Genomic DNA, 15,791 nt, shown 5'->3' on the forward strand with positions numbered 1-15,791 from the left:
GTCATTTAATCTAGATGTCAAGAGAAAGAAAACAGGCCTGACGCCGTGGCACGCCCAAGAGGGAACCGGAGCATCTTTTTATAAGTTTTGCCTGTCACTTTCAGTTTCCCGGAAAACACTTCCTTAAGCCACTTTTAAACGGGGTGGCGGGGGCACCTGTGAGCTCTCCTCCGAAAACCTTTCGTGTCCATTGCCCTCTGTTTCAGTGCCCGCCCCAGCCGCGCGAATCCTGCCTTCGGAGCCGTTTGGCTTGGGCTGCCAATTGTTGGGTGTCTCCTGACGGTCTCGGGGAAAGCGAGGGAGTTTTCTAACTCGATTCTTCGGTGGAAGAGTTTCCTTCTGCCTTCCCCTTTGGGCCCCACCCTCCAACCTGAACTTTCATTCCGGTTCCTGAGCTCCCCCTGCCAAGCCCTTCTTCCTTGCTAAAGGAGGAGAGGGCATGACTGTGCACGGAGCACAATACCCCCACAGCCACCTCCAGCTACTTTCACAATCCCTGAAGGACGGAGGGGGACGCTCAGCCACTGGCCTGGGCCCCCTCTCTTGGTGGAGGTGGACGTTCTTCTGCGACACCCGCCCCCACCACCTTAGGCCTCTCTCAGACCTGATCCTGTAGGCATTGCACATGTTTCAAAAGTTGAACTGTGAATCCCAGGCTTTAAGGAATCTCTCCAACTTTTACGATGTTAAGTAAAATTACTCCCGTCTTAGTTTGAATTAGTTTGGAAGTCTTTTTTTCTTTTTCTCTTCCCTCTGTGTCTTCTTTGAGTTGTTAACTCTTTGACTTTCGCTGACAGTGGGTCCGCCCTCATAGCTTCCAATTAGACTCACAGGGGACGAGGGTACTGGAAAGATCGCGAAGCGTTCAGCGCCCCGCGTCAGTGCTGACGCTGGCAACAGGGGAACAGCATCCCGCGGCCCCCGGCGACCTCGTGGGGCCGGCCGGCTGCTGTCACGAACGTGTCTGCCGAGGCTCCTGGGGCCTGGGTGTCAGCCCTGAGCCCCTGCCGGCCCGCGGGGTCGACGGTGGGGAGAGAAGCTGGGTCTGGGTAAAAAAAAAAAAAAAAAAAAAAAAAAAAAAAAAACACAAAACAAAACAAACAAACAAAAAAACCCACGGAAGGATAAGAAGGCTGTGCATCATTCAAAGACTGAATGGGGTCGGTTCCCGCTGCCTGTGGAGGGGGAAGAAACCCCTCCTCTACCTAACCCTGTGATTCACAGCTTCTCATAAATTTACATAATACAAAGGCGTAGATGTAAACCTAAAGGACAAAAATAATAATTCCACAGCACATATTCCATTTTCGCACCGTGGGCCTGGAAAAGTTCCCGGTGTTGGCACATGAGCTGATTTCCAAAGCTTTATACTCATGACGGAGAATAACTGAACTTTCACACCACTGTTGAAAGAAGAGGCGGAGAGGGAGAAAAAAGGGAAAGAAGGAGAAATTGGCTTTAATGACGCTGATTTAGAGTTCTTACGGAAAGCAAAACAATTTTAAAAATTAAGAGCATATGCTGCGTTCAAAAGGCAGCAGGCATGATAATAATTGGGGTTCCTTACTTTCCATAGGATCTCTTCCCCTTTTATTTGGCAGATATCGACGTTTTATTTGAAGAGGAAAATCATTAGCCTTTAATATTAGCAGAGCATTCCAATTTATTATTTCTCTAGATAAGTGAAGGCCCCAACATTTACTGATGGAATGCCTTCTCTGTCGAGAGGGCTCCAACCGGCCGATTCACATATAAGATGGAAAAGGGAAAGGCGGCAGCTACGAAGTACACGTGATTGCTGTCGTTGCCTTTCTAGGATTCGTGTTTTTTCTTTCTTTTCTGAATTTGAACTTGGATACCACTAATAAATTCCAAATCCGGAGCCCTATTTTCCTAATGATTCATTCTAATGATGTGGAATCAAATGCAGGACATGGGCAAATCCAGCCGCAAGATCTGTGGGACCCGAGCGTCCCCGTATGTTAGCCACGATGGCCTCACTGGTGTTAGTGGCCTTTGGCCTCGCGCTCCGCCTCTGCCAATGCGCCTCGCGTCCAGCCGCGAGTGGGCATCGGAGCCCTTCCCTCATTGTTTAGACGTGGGGGTGGTGGTAACTGGAAATCACAAACGGGAAAGACCATTTTCCCCCTCCTTCTCCTGCATCTTTCCGTTCTTCCAGCTTCTCTTGCCTCTGCAAAACCCGTATGCAAAACTAGCCATTATAATCCCCTTTCCTTCATGTTCCTTACTATCCTTCCATTTTTTTTTTTCATGTTTATTTACTTATTTTGAGAAAGAGGCAGAGCACGAGCAGGGGAGGGGCAGACAGAGAGGGAGAGAGAATCCCCATCAGGCTCTGCGCTGTCAGTACAGAGCCTGATGCTGGGCTTGAACCCACCAATATCTAGATCATGACCTGAGCCAAAGTCGGATACTTAAGGGACTGAGCCACTCAGGCACCCCCCCCCCCCCCTTACTATCATTTTAAAGCTGGATTCTTCAATTGTCCATTGAAATGGACAACAACCTTTCCCCCTTTCTAAGACAGTTTTTCGTATGTACTTCTATCACCAATTTGTCCCACACATTTTGAGGGCCGGATTAAATGATGCCAGTTTCCTGCCTTGCTTTGGCCTCCTAAAGCAGAGTGCCTTCATCTGGGGAAGGCCACACAGCTAGTGGACCCCTTGTTAACCACAACAGATGGTGGCAGTTACCCTTTGCCTTGGATTGTTTTTCTGTGAAATGGGACTAAATCAAAGCCTATTTCATTCTTGGGAGGCTTGGAGACTGAAAAGAGATTTTAAAATAAAACTACTTTACATATGAAAAGCTATCTATCACCTTGTTAAAAAGTTAGACTACAAACTTTTGCAAAATGTTTTTCAGAAAATCTGTATTTAAAAAACACCCCTTCGGCTCAACGATTTGATTTCTGGTTAAATACATGGACATGTTAAAATGCACATAAAGAATCACATTTGCTAAATTATTTTTCACAGCCTTGAGGATTTTCCTTATCCTTGGGGGCCTGCTCTCCCACATTCAGTCCTAAGGTCTCCAGGGGACACTTTCTTCTGTAGAATGACGAATTAACCTTTCACAAAAGCTTTTCAAAAATCCCAGTTTGATTAAAGCAGATTTCATCTGTTTAGAAGCACTTATGCATTTCTAAAATTAATCAACTTTTTGATAGACTATCCTAATTATATGAAAGAATACACCCAGCAATCACACAATATAACAACAACAACAAAAAAAGCCTGGGCAGTTTGAACAAATGACAACAAATGAGATCCTTTAATACAGCAACTCTGAAGTGTGTTTTAAAAAATTATTACCCGGCTCTGGGAGGGGTGGGGGGACCTGTCAAAGCTCTCTCTTGCCACAATCAGCTGCTACCCCCATCTTTCCACGTTTCACTTTCCAGTTTTTGAAGTACAGTCCTGCTGGGTTCTGACCTTTTACTATATAACCCCTCTTTAATGAAACTTTTTCTACCTCCCTAGCAGTATCTCCTTCCAAAGTTACAATTCGTTGTGCTTCCTTGGCATTTTAGAGAAATGCCCTAAAAAGTTTCAGCATTTAAACGTTTCTTTCCACCAATCACAACCACGAGAGGTGTTACTTGTTGGTTGGCTGTTAGCAAGGAAGCAGTGTTAAGAGGCAAGTCAGAATTGATTTGAAGCAGAAAAGGAAATAATTTGACACACCACTTTTAATTTTTTCAAAGGTACAACTTGTGTGTAGGGGACCCAGAAACAAGTCTGTGTCTGAGCCCAGGAAAGGGTAACTCCTCTGCCTGATGATTCTTGAATTCAAAATAAACTCTTCACTTCCTCTCTGACTTGAGAACCACTGATCCTAGGGATGGCCAAAGATTTTATTTTATTGATTTTTAAAAAATATCTTTTAGTGTTTTATTTATTTTTGAGAGAGAGAGAGCACACCCAAGCAGGGGAGAGTGGGGGGGGGGGGGAGGGGTAGATACAGGATCCCAAGCTGGCTCTGTGCTGAGAGCAAGTCCAATGTGGGGCTCCGACTCAAGAACCACAAGATCATGACTTGAGCTGGAGTCAGGTGCTCAACCAACTGAGCCACCTAGGCGCCTCGGGATGGAAAAAGATTTTAGACGAATATGTCTAGAATATGTTTATTTACTAAATTTTATATAAAAAGTTTTTTTAGTTTATTTATTGTGAGAGAGAGAGAGAAAATGAGAGTGAGCAGGGGAGGGGCAGGAAGAGAGGGAGAGAGAGAATCCCAAACAGGCTCGGTGCTCTCAGCTTGGACCCTGCTTCCGGGGCTGGATCCCACAAACCTTACATTCATGACCTGAGTTGAAATCAACCCTCCCCCCCCTCCTCCCGCCCTTTAACGGACTGAGCCAGCCAGGTGCCCCTATTTGCTAAATTTTAACAATCACCCACAAATAAGCACATAAATACAGTCACTTTTGATGTAAAGTTATGAAGTCCTGGGAGTTAAAGGCATCTGTGGCATTCTTCTTCCTCTATCTGGAACCCAGAAGCTGTAGGCAGGCTACCTTACAGGAATGATGAAGGTGGGGAATATCCCTCCAGTTATAAAAGTAGCTCTAGTCCCAGCCCAAAGCAGGGGGAGGATCTTGCCCTTTTCTAAGTGGTGAGTGTCTTCGTCTCCAAGGCCGCCGAGTGCCTGGCCCCAGCATCACCAGGACACGTGTCTCCCTCGCCACGGACACGCTGGGATGAGCCCCTGGGGCTTGCCCTCGGCCCACGCTGGGCCTCTCAGCTATTGGTATTTTCACGACAGCCTACAAGGGCTGGCAGTTCAGCACTCTGGGCCAGGACTCGGTGCTGACTGTTGCCCTCAGTGTCAGCCGTTTTCGCTCGACTTCCGTGGGGCGCGCTGGGGCGGTTTGCGGCCTCCTCTGCTTCTCTCGGTTCCGCTTCGAATTTTCCAAGCGCTTACTGTGTGCGCATCTCTGGTCTGAGACGCAGGACGCCATTCTAGGCCTCCTTAAACTTTGGAAAACATTAATGAACACTAATTTGCCCCTTAAATTCTCTTGCACTTAGAACCTACTGGGCAGAGGCCGAGGTCTGAGATTCCTCACTTGTGGTCTAGCACCTCGGGATCACACCTGTCTAGTTTCTGAGCCTCTGACCAACTCCATCCCCCAAAGGCACGTCTCCAGCTGCCTTCCCTCCCTCCGGCCGCTCCGGGGGCTGCTCGAGGCGAAGCCGGCCCTTTCGGAGACCCGACAAGGTTTGCCCCTCCCCGTCTTCTCCTCTCCTCCCACTAGGCTGGCCCTATATATAACCCCGGAACCCTCCAGTCCACTGACACGCCGGGGGCGAGGCTGAAGATCCGCTGAGCTGGCTGTGATGCAGAAGGACCCTGAAACCACCGCGGGGACAATGGCTGTAGAATGGTGGTGCGCATTGGCAGAGGCAGGACTGCCACGATTTCTTTTGAATCCATTCCTCACAAAGAACTAGTTAGTATTGGCCACAACTTATTACCTGTCTCTAATTCTTACAACTACCTGCCTTATTAAGTCCTCGTTTTACAGTGAGGTTCAGTGACTTGCCCAAGGACACAGAGCTCAGACGCGGGGAAGAGGTGTAGCTGTGAAGACTCAAAAGACTCAAACCCAGGCTTCTCTGGCCCCAAGGCCTTGCTTACTACGATTTCCAAGCGGTGTCCTGTGCACCTGTTTCTTGGTATTAAATCAGGGGTCTTCATTTGGGAACCACATCGAATTCTTCTTTTCTTCTCGGCACTACACTCTCACACTCCACTGCCTATTCCCTTAAAACAATCACATCTTGCACACGGACAAATGGCGCGACCGACTGTCGGTCGTGACTTCTAGAACGCAGGCTCAGCGCTTTGCGCTCAGTCTCTATCCGCTTCTACTCCTCGAAGTATCTTTCTTCAGTGTCACAGAGAAGAGCAGATTAAGGCATCTCTGCACCCCATCCTTCAGCCAACGCTGGGGGTAAGCCTCACCCTTGGAAGGGGAAGGGGGGGCAACTGCCAGCCGCGCGCTTCGGGCACTGCGGGGTCTCAGCTCCTCTTCGCCTCCGCCCGGCTGCCCAGCCCCCTGGGCTCGACTCCGTCTGCAGCAAAGTACTGGAGCCAACTCAGACGTCCGCTTTCCCCGAAGGTTGCTGCCCGTCCAGCGAGCAGCGTTTGAAGGGGGAAAGGAGACCCGCTCTCCACCGCGCTCGCCGCATAGCACTGGGGCAGGGGGGCGAGTTAGGAGGGCCCCATGTAAAGATAGGACGAACACTGTCTTCCCGAACTCCCACAGACCAGGCCTCCAATTCCGCGCAAAACTAACAGGGGTGGGGTGGGTCGAGGGCAGTCGGTGGGGGCTGGGCCTTGCGGCGAAGGCAGAGGCGCAGAGCGCGCGGGGGCCGATCTGCTTGCTCTTTGGGCGAGTGTTTACCCCGCCACCAGCGGCGCGTGAACATCTCTCAGGAACATCGATCTATCACCTCCCTTTAGGGACCCGGACCGGGAAATTTCCATTTTCTGTTTGGGGAGTAAAAAATAAAAGCGACCAGGCTCATGCTCGAATCTCCACGCTCAGGTCTTTCTACCAGACGCCAGGCGGGAGGGGATGGGAAGGCAGGCTCTGAGCTTCGGCTCGCGGGGATCCTGCCGACCGCCAGCGCGCTCGTCCCGTACGCCGGGTGCTGACCCCGCGTCTCCGCGCGTTTGCAGGGAGCGGGCAGACAGGGTTGGGGGCGCGCGCCTCTCGGACTGCAGGAGGTCGCAGCAGGGAGGGGCTCCATGAGCAGCGATGGCCGAGTGACCTCCTTCCCACCAAGCGCACCTTCCCGGAGCTCAGGGACCCGAAGTCTTCGCGGGCGAAGGAGGGCGGCGCCAGGCCAGGCCGGGCTATGACCGTCGGGGGCGGGGTGGGTGCCCCGAGACACTTTGCACGGGCGCTTACTGCAAAAGTAGCAGGAAGTCCTTTCTGCAGAGCGAGGGACAATGAACAAGAACTAAGGGGAATTCAGGTGGAAAAACCCGTGAATGCAAGAACGACCCACAGCTGGAGCTGAGAGGTTTACGTTAAGCTCTGTGTGGTTCTTTCCCTTTCCGGGAAAAGGCATTATTATTCTTTTCTCCATGCGTTGGGAGAAACTTTCCTTTTAGACGTGTTATTTAACAGATCCATTCCAGCTGGATATTGGACTGCATTAGTTATTTTCTCCTGCAACACTCACCAAACTGCCCCCCAAACGCACTTTTTGGCCCTTGCCCAAAACCATTTAGGAGGATAGGACTACTTCTTTGAGTTGAAAATTATTTTCACTTCAAAAATTTTGTTAAAACTTGTTCATCTTTCAATTAAATTCCTTTAAATGAAATAATACTTTTTTAAAAAATAGTAACACTTGGCTTCCTTTAATAGACAGATGCTTGGGTATTCACCCTAACAGTTACACACACCGATGAACAATTATTAAGTCATTTCAAGCAATTTGCAGTTATGTTGGAGAGAATTTCTGGGCAAAAACCCAAACGTGGTACTTCATTCTCTTTCAGTTGCTTTATAGATTTCTCTTCTATGCCTCTTTGTGGCTAAAAGGTTAGTCCACATAGTCATCATAAACTTCTGAGCATCCCCACTACCTGCCTTTGGCTCTGCTGTTCTCCCTGTGGAAGCCACTGAAGGTTGGAGTGGGGAGTAGAGCTTTCAGAAATCTCCTGAGTACAGAAGGGAAGGCGCAGAGAACCCGCAAATCTAGAGAGAAGCTACAAGAGGCTGACCAGCCAAGAGAGCCAGTAGGCAGGTGAACTAGATCAGCAGGGAGATCCGCCTGGCCCCAAGGGCTTTCCCCTGCATTTCTGAATTGGATCAGCTAGATATTTCCTTTCATAGGGCTGGAGGGGGGTGAAGGGATCAGTCATCCGTCATTCCTACTTCAGGAAAATATGGGCCAATTACTTAGAGATGAGCTGAATCAAAGACACAGACATTTAGAAGAAAACAAGGGTGGGTAATTTGCAAGTAGCCAGCCATTTGAGCTGTGCGGCAGCAACCGTGGAGAGGGTACCACTGAGTTTAGGCTGGCACAACTGGACACCTAGGGGCCCAAAGAGAGGATGATACTGGATGTGAAGGTGAAGACAGGGAAAGAGAGCATTTCAGGAAAAACTGACTTTCCCCAACACGGAGTTGGTAGAGTTAGTTTCTAATCCAGGAAAGGGGAAGACATCCACTTTCATGTTCGTCCTGTATCGTAGGGCGTCTTACCCCCAAGACCCAGATTTGAGCCCAAACCAGTAGTACATAATAACTGAATTAAATGGATTTTTGTGGGCTAGTCCAGCTACTGAGACACCATTTATAACAACACAGGAGAATGAATTTGGAGGTGTAAGAAGTCGGTTTCACTTCCAAAATTCCAGAACTACAGTTTACATAAATTCAGGGATACCTCTGCTTATTCTGCGTTAACTTACCTCATTCAAAGATTATTTATGAATGGATGTAGTAGCACAATATGAATTTTAGGAAAAAATACAAAATTAAAACTCAGAGAAATTACAAAGTATAACACTATTATTTTTCAAAATTATAGTAAGAAAATATTTTGGAAGAAGATATAATAGTTAACTAATATGTCAATTGCTAGTTAAATTACCAGCATTCCTAGTATTACTTTTTATTAGTTAACACTGCTAACGTTAATAACGCATAGGAGTATGTAGTCAACATTACCTTTGCTATGGAAATAGACTGTGGTAGTAACTTACTCTTTTAACAAATGTGTGTGCCTTCTAGGTGCAAAAGCACTGTTGATAATCTTTTACTCATTTGATTGTAAACAAAAACACAAAAACACAGAGACAAATTGTTGGGGTTTTTATAATACTGCAAACATTTTTTTTTTACTGCATTTAATTTACACAAGTCTAATAAATACAGGAGTGGTTTCGACCAAATAGATTTTTATTGCCTGCAAGCTGTTACACTTAGAAGTAGGAGAATATGGTATGTTGATGGCAGCACATTTACTACCTTACACTTTGGGATTTTTTCTTACACTTGAAAGGAGGAATGTTCAGAATAAAACAAGACACAAGCTGATGGATAGTCTAGTCTATATTTGGGTTTGGCAGTCCTTGAAGCCTGCAGATGAACTCAGAATACTAAGAACAGAGGTTAAAGTTTTTACACACATCACAACAATGGCAAATTAACTACAAAAAAAAAAAAAACCCTCACACATAAATGATAAACTATTAAATACACACCACTTTAACAAGGGCACAATAGAGCTGGCACAGTGATCCAAGTAGCTTCTTCTCACAATGTCACATTATGAGAAATACATATCTCATTTCACACACAGGACACTACTTTGATGTAACTACAGACAGAAAAGTCAAATCTTCCAAAAAAACCAAAAAGTTATGTTCCAATCACAAAGCCAAAGCTCATTTTAGGTCAAACTACACAAAAGAGACTCATCTTTAAAAATCCCCCCAAACCAAGAAACTTGCCATTTTCCCCTTTAACTCTGCTTCCAGGTTCACTCTTTACAATGTGGAGTGAAATACCAGCATTTTTTTATTTGGTCCAAACAATCAATGTAATTATAAGGACAGGGTACAAAATAATGTCAAGGTCCTCCTTCCTCCCACAGAGCTGGGAGTTATTAGCCTTCTTCTTCATCACTGTCTTTCATGGTGATGCCCTGAAGTCCTCCTCCTTCCGAGACGGAGGCTGTAGCCTCCTCGACTGTTAAACGTCTGTGCAGAGTATCGTAGGTCTTACTGTTCAGTGTGCCTTCTAACACACCCTGAAGTCGGAAGTCCCTATAGGTTTTCTGGAAGAAGAAGAAAGACTTTGCTTAGATAGCTCACGAATTGTATGGATGGACGTCGGTATGTAGCCTCAGTTAGCATTTCAAAAATAATGTGGGACAATTCACTAATGGACTCAGATTGTAGCTGCCCATGTCAATCAACCTGTTGGTATATTTCTGGGGAGAAAAAGAAATGAGACCTCGGATCCTGCTTTTCAAAGTAGAATGACTCTCAATAGATCAAAATGTTCTGACAGATGACAAGTGAAAAATATTGCTAATGGCACAAACTTTACTATTTGGATAGCTTGAGACAAGGTAAAATGATAGGCACTTATGTACATTTTTAAATGAAGGAATTTTTAGTTTTTCAGTTGACATGTCTTTCCTTTAATACTGAAAAACACATTTTATGAAATGTATTAGCTTTTTGGGGGAAGTGTGGAGGGAGATAATTAATCCTATTATCAGTAAAAGAAGTTTGCATTTTCAGCATTTGTGAATTACAACATTTATTTATATGTACCACCGGTTAAAAATTTGTGTACACCCAGAAGTCTGGATGAATTCTGCCCTTTCCTTTTGAAATTCCCTTGGAATGTGAAGTGTCAAAATTCTGGTAGAAAGCTTCCACAGATGATAAATACAACATGTATTTATATTTTCTGTGAAAAGTCTATTATTTGATGTATTATATGTCAAAAATAGAACAAACGTCATGTTAATGTTTATAACATGAATCCTAAGAACAAGGACAGGAACAACAGAATTCTGGGTTCTGTGGCACTTAAGATATGTCACCTAGAAAGCATCGCTTATTTCACTGATCCCCTTATGTGCAATTTTCCTCATATAAGATTTTTTTCTGAGACTAAACAGGACTGGAATTTTATTAGTTTTTTTTTTTTAATTGTGGGAAAAATCTAGAATTAGTTCAGTGTGGAAACAAAACACAAATGAAGATATCCCATTGTGTAGAGTCACTTCTAAGGCTGTTTTTAATGCTAAATATCTTTCCAGATTTTGTTTACTGTCCTGTGTTAGATTTAGAATATTAAACATTCAGATTTTAATGGACTGGCCTCAAGTATCAGTATCAACATGCCACCATTGTTCTAAATGTTTCTAGTATGTACTTTTGTTGTTGTCTGCTTTACACTTAATAGATGAAAAAAGTCAAGTAAGAAGGAATGTTGTACTTTCTGGCCCAATATTACGACTCCAATAGCTGGAAATTAACATGAAGGCCTGCTTGATTTCGTTCAACAGAATATATGGAAGGAAACTTTTAATATTCACACAGTTTCATTGAAGGTACTTATTCATATCAGGTAGGAAATGCTGATGAATAGCACCTTAATCCCCTTGATATACACACCTGGTTTACTAACAGATTTCGGGGAAGGAGCAAAATCATTACAAGGTTGTGGGGGCCGTTGGTATTTTCACATTTTCCTGTCTTTTTTAATCTGATGTATGCCCCACAGTATCATTATAAGTTTAAGAAGTGATATGCCGAAAGCAAGTATGGAGGGTGAATAATTTTTTTCTCATCTGGATCATTACTTGTTATAAATAAAATTCATATTTGAAAAGTCTACCACCTGTCCAAAAATAAACTGAATGGTGAGAAATGCTGTGGAGTATCAGAGGTATCTTAACAGCCCATAAAAATTTGATTCAGAGAGTGGTTTCTTAAATGATCAAAACTGTTTTTACTTACATTTTAATATTTTAAGATACTTACACCCCACTATCCTCATATTCTCTTTCTAAGGTGTTAATCTCATTATTACTAAGGTGGCACTCTCTTATACCAAAACCTCTGGTAATTTGCATCAAAACACATGGGAATGGCTCTGAAGGGTAAGTTTTATCCAGAAAATCTGGTAACTAATATACACAGTAGTATTACCCCAGAGATTTGTGTTCAAGACTGTAACTGTTTAACAGTTTGATTAAAACTATGTCAAGTACACAAATTACTCCATGTACCTGACATGAAATATTGCATAATGCATCTGATATGAAATATTGTTCCGTTAACAATTATATACTGAGTTTAGAAGTCCTGCTTTTTTGTTTTATTAGAATTGACTTTTCTTAGACTTAGCTTAATTGTCAGTAAGTTGGCCAGGACAGATTTGTGTTGTAGATCTGCAGTCCTGTAAATCTGCTTTCTGATTTATGTGTAATTAAGACTCTACTGCCTTATTTTATCACCAAGCAACAGGTAGTTAGGGGAGCTGCAGGACAGGTATCCTTGTGATCTCTCTCTCTCTCTTTAGAATTCATAAAACATTATTGGCCCTTGGACATCCTCTGTGGCTGGCAATGAAGGTCTGCTTAGTTCTTATTTAAGACAAGGGCCTGCCATGGGGTGCTGTTCACTTGTCTTCCTATCTCCTAGTAAGAGCAGCTGATCTACGTTAACTGCTTTTAAATGTCATAGGGCCACTCGGGAGAACACAAATCCATCCGCCACTTTGAAGATTCTGTTTCTCCCCCTCCTTCAATAAATCATCCCGATGTTAAAACTGCGAATAATTTCATAGCCCTAAACTCTCTGTGAATCTGTTAGTGGAATTTGTTTTCTTCGCAGCGAGTGACATGAATGAACTGATTCGTATCTAAGTGTCTTTGTGGGCCAAAGTAGGCTGTAATATACATCTTGGTGGCATCTGGGTCTCCAGTGGGCAGAGAAGAATGACTGTGCCTGTAGAGTAGAAAAACCGAACAACTAGCAGTTTGGCTCCTTGGTAGAATGCACTACTCTGTGGTAACATGCTGGCTAGCACCGGGAGATGTGGATGGAAGGAAAGCCTACTCAGGGGCCTTCACAATTGTATACATGTGCTTTTATACTTATTATTTTTTATTTTAGAGAGAGAGAGCGTGCAGGCATGCGAGTGGACAGGGGAGCGGCAGAGGGAGAGGGAGAGGGAGAGGGAGAGAGAATCTTAAGCAGGCTCCATGCTGTGGAGCCTGACATGGGACTCGATCTCATGACCCGTAAGATCATGACCTGAGCCAAAAGCCAGAGTTGGACACTTAACCGACTGAGCCACCCAGGCACCCCTGTATACATGTGCTATTTAATAGCTTCTTAAATTCACTGAAAAATGAACATTACAAATATAACCATATAGGTTCTGAAGAATTATGAATCTATGTACGAAACTGGTTAAAGTCTGTTTATACTCAAAGTAGGAAACAATCAAAACATTAAATTATTAATTCATCCTGATTTTCTTTGTGAAAATAATAATTTTTAATTATGATATAAAGCTCTACAATTTGATAAAATGTATCAGCCAAAGAAAGCATTGGCTGAGTCTGGGGACCTGCCTGTGAAAAACAAAGCATGGAAAATCAAATATATTCATGAAATTTATTTCCATATTTATCAGTCTTGACTGTTGGTAGCCATAACGAAGAATATGTTAAACTAAGATAAATTGATTGGTGTAGAGTACAATGGAAATGCCACCGCATAATTCGTGACATTATCATTTTATTCTGCTAAAATATTCACTGGTGTTTGATCTTTAATTGTAATGACGTGTGAATATGAGAAGAGGAAGAACTTTGAAAGATGATGGGCTAATAAATAGAGATTTTTATTCTAAAAACAAAGTAGAGAGCTTAACAATCCAGCCAAAAATGCCAATCAGCTGAATACGTAATTTCTGACATCTTGAATGCAATAGATGTTAACTTGAAAATATGACTGATTGTAAGGTAAGCAGCTAATCCCAATATTAGTCACAGTACAGACTGCAACCTCAACATACACATATATGTAGAAGGTATACACAGATTCTGATTCTCTTTTATGAAAAACAAACTTCATTTGAAAGCTCTCCAAGTCACATTAATAGAACAAGAAAGAAACATTGCAGAATCGAAGGCAAATATGAACGTATTATTGTGCACTTTCGGTTTCTTTGTAAAACAAATAACACCTGGTAAGAAGTGTTCTGGACCAAAGTTATTTTTTCCATTGAAATGTCATATGTTCAGAGGTATTAAAAATTAGTGGGCGGCTATAATTTTACTTGTTCTTTATGACTAATCATGATTGCTATTACTGTGACATTATAGGTCTGGTTCTATGTTCCGGTAGATTTGCCAATTTCTCACTTTAGAACAGAACTTTCCTATTTATGGGTCTTTCTAATTTGTGATAACCTGTGTGTCTATGGCACAAAATAATCTGTATTCTAATTAGACTACAGGAACCTAGAGAATGATGGAAAATATTTTAATGTGGTTAAAACTTAATGATGTAATGCAATAGTTCCTCTCAAACTTTAACATCGGAATCACCTGGAGGACTTGTTAATATATAAATTGCTGGGCCCCAGAATCAGAGTTTCTGACTCAGCAGGTCTGGGGTAGGGCCCAATAATGTGTATGCCTAATGAGTTCCCAGGTGATGCTGATATAAGTCAGAAATGACACTTTGAGAACTACTGTGTGTCGCATATGCACATACATACACATAAATATAAACATACATATTTGTGCCTATATACACACACACTATATATATATATATATATATATACACACACACATATATATATATATATATATATATATATATATATATATATATATATATATGTATGTTGCATTTGACAAATGGCACTAAAATGGAAGGTCATCTTTTCAAAAGAACAGCTGATTCTCAATAGCTTAGAGTTATGTTTTTGGTCATTAAGTAGGATTTGTCTCAATTTTAGGAAAAAGTTACACTTGGAGCAAATTTTGTGTTTCCATTAGAATTACGGAGTGTGAAAAATCATGTTAAATAATTATATATATTAATAAAATCACGTTAAGTAAATAAATATACTCAATAAATATAATACGTGTGTTATTACCTTTTCTTTTGAAGAGCAAAAGACAAAATGGCCTTAAGGGATGTGACACCTGTTGTTGGTTGGGATGTTCCCCAACACTCAAACTGATCATCTCTTACGTGTCAGATGGGGCATGCTTCTAAAGAAGTTAGGCAGTGACAATGTTACTTTTGTGTCAGGATATGACAAAATAACGGACACTCTCCTTATGTTGTAGGCCAATACAATTCCAAAGCCCTCATGGAGCACCTGCGTGGCTCAGTTGGTTAAGCACCAACTTCTGATTTCAGTTCAGGTTATGATCTCATGGTTGGTGAGATCAAGCCCGGCTGTGGGCTCTATGCTGACAGCGTGGAGCCTGCTTGGGATTCTCTCTCCCTCTCTCTCCTCCCCTCCCCAGCTTGCATATGAGTACACGCACGTGCGCACGTTCAAAAAAAAAAAAAAAAAGTCCTCATAACCATATGCGATCCTAATAAGCATGAAGCAAATGTATCAGGAGGAGAAAATATTTCTTTACCTAAGAAATGAAGACGAAATTACTGTGGACCTACTACAATCGGGTAAATGTGCCAGAGGCTTTGTGTACATTGTCTTAAAATTTGACTACTGATAAAATATCTTTTATTTATTAGTGCAGAAAAATTTACATTTACTTGATAATCTAACTGAAAATGAAGTAAACAGTGGCATAGCACTGCTGAGAGTGATGTTTTTAAAGTACTTACATCCACTCAGGTGTGTCACATACAATTTTCTTGTATGTCAATATCTAGCCATTATTCTTTATAGCTTGGTGGGCAATTCACATCTCAACACATTTTGTTTACCTTCACAATCTTGATGAGCGTCTTCAGTTGGTAAATATGAAGCTGAAGGTCTAATCTATCAGCCAACCAGACACAAATGACTTTCATGGAACTGCTGTACCATTGCTGGAAAGAAGGATGGGGGCGGAGGGGAGGAGAACAGAAAAGAAAACAGCCTCTGCAGTATTCATGTAACAGATTCGGTAATGAGGGGGTAATGAAACACTCTGAAATGACCACAGATCAGCACTTGAAGTCAATAATGCTATAATTTCCTGTTAACAGAATTCTATGTT

General features: G+C 42.9%; 1 protein-coding gene across 7 annotated transcripts in view; it reads right to left on the reverse strand.

Moving 5' to 3' along the window:
• Positions 1-8,870: 8,870 nt before the first annotated feature.
• Positions 8,871-15,791, reverse strand: part of CADPS2 (calcium dependent secretion activator 2) — a 534,192-nt gene continuing 527,271 nt past the window's right edge. For all 7 annotated transcript variants that reach the window (XM_042923255.1, XM_042923240.1, XM_042923248.1 and 4 more), the window contains 2 exons: positions 15,517-15,621; positions 8,871-9,839 (listed from right to left, as the gene is read on the reverse strand). In XM_042923255.1, the coding sequence (XP_042779189.1) occupies positions 9,669-9,839; positions 15,517-15,621 (276 nt within the window). In that variant the 3' untranslated portion in view covers positions 8,871-9,668. The remainder of the gene's footprint in view (positions 9,840-15,516; positions 15,622-15,791) is intronic.

The sequence above is a fragment of the Panthera leo genome, chromosome A2, assembly GCF_018350215.1.
Source record: "Panthera leo isolate Ple1 chromosome A2, P.leo_Ple1_pat1.1, whole genome shotgun sequence".
Lineage (NCBI taxonomy): Eukaryota > Metazoa > Chordata > Mammalia > Carnivora > Felidae > Panthera > Panthera leo.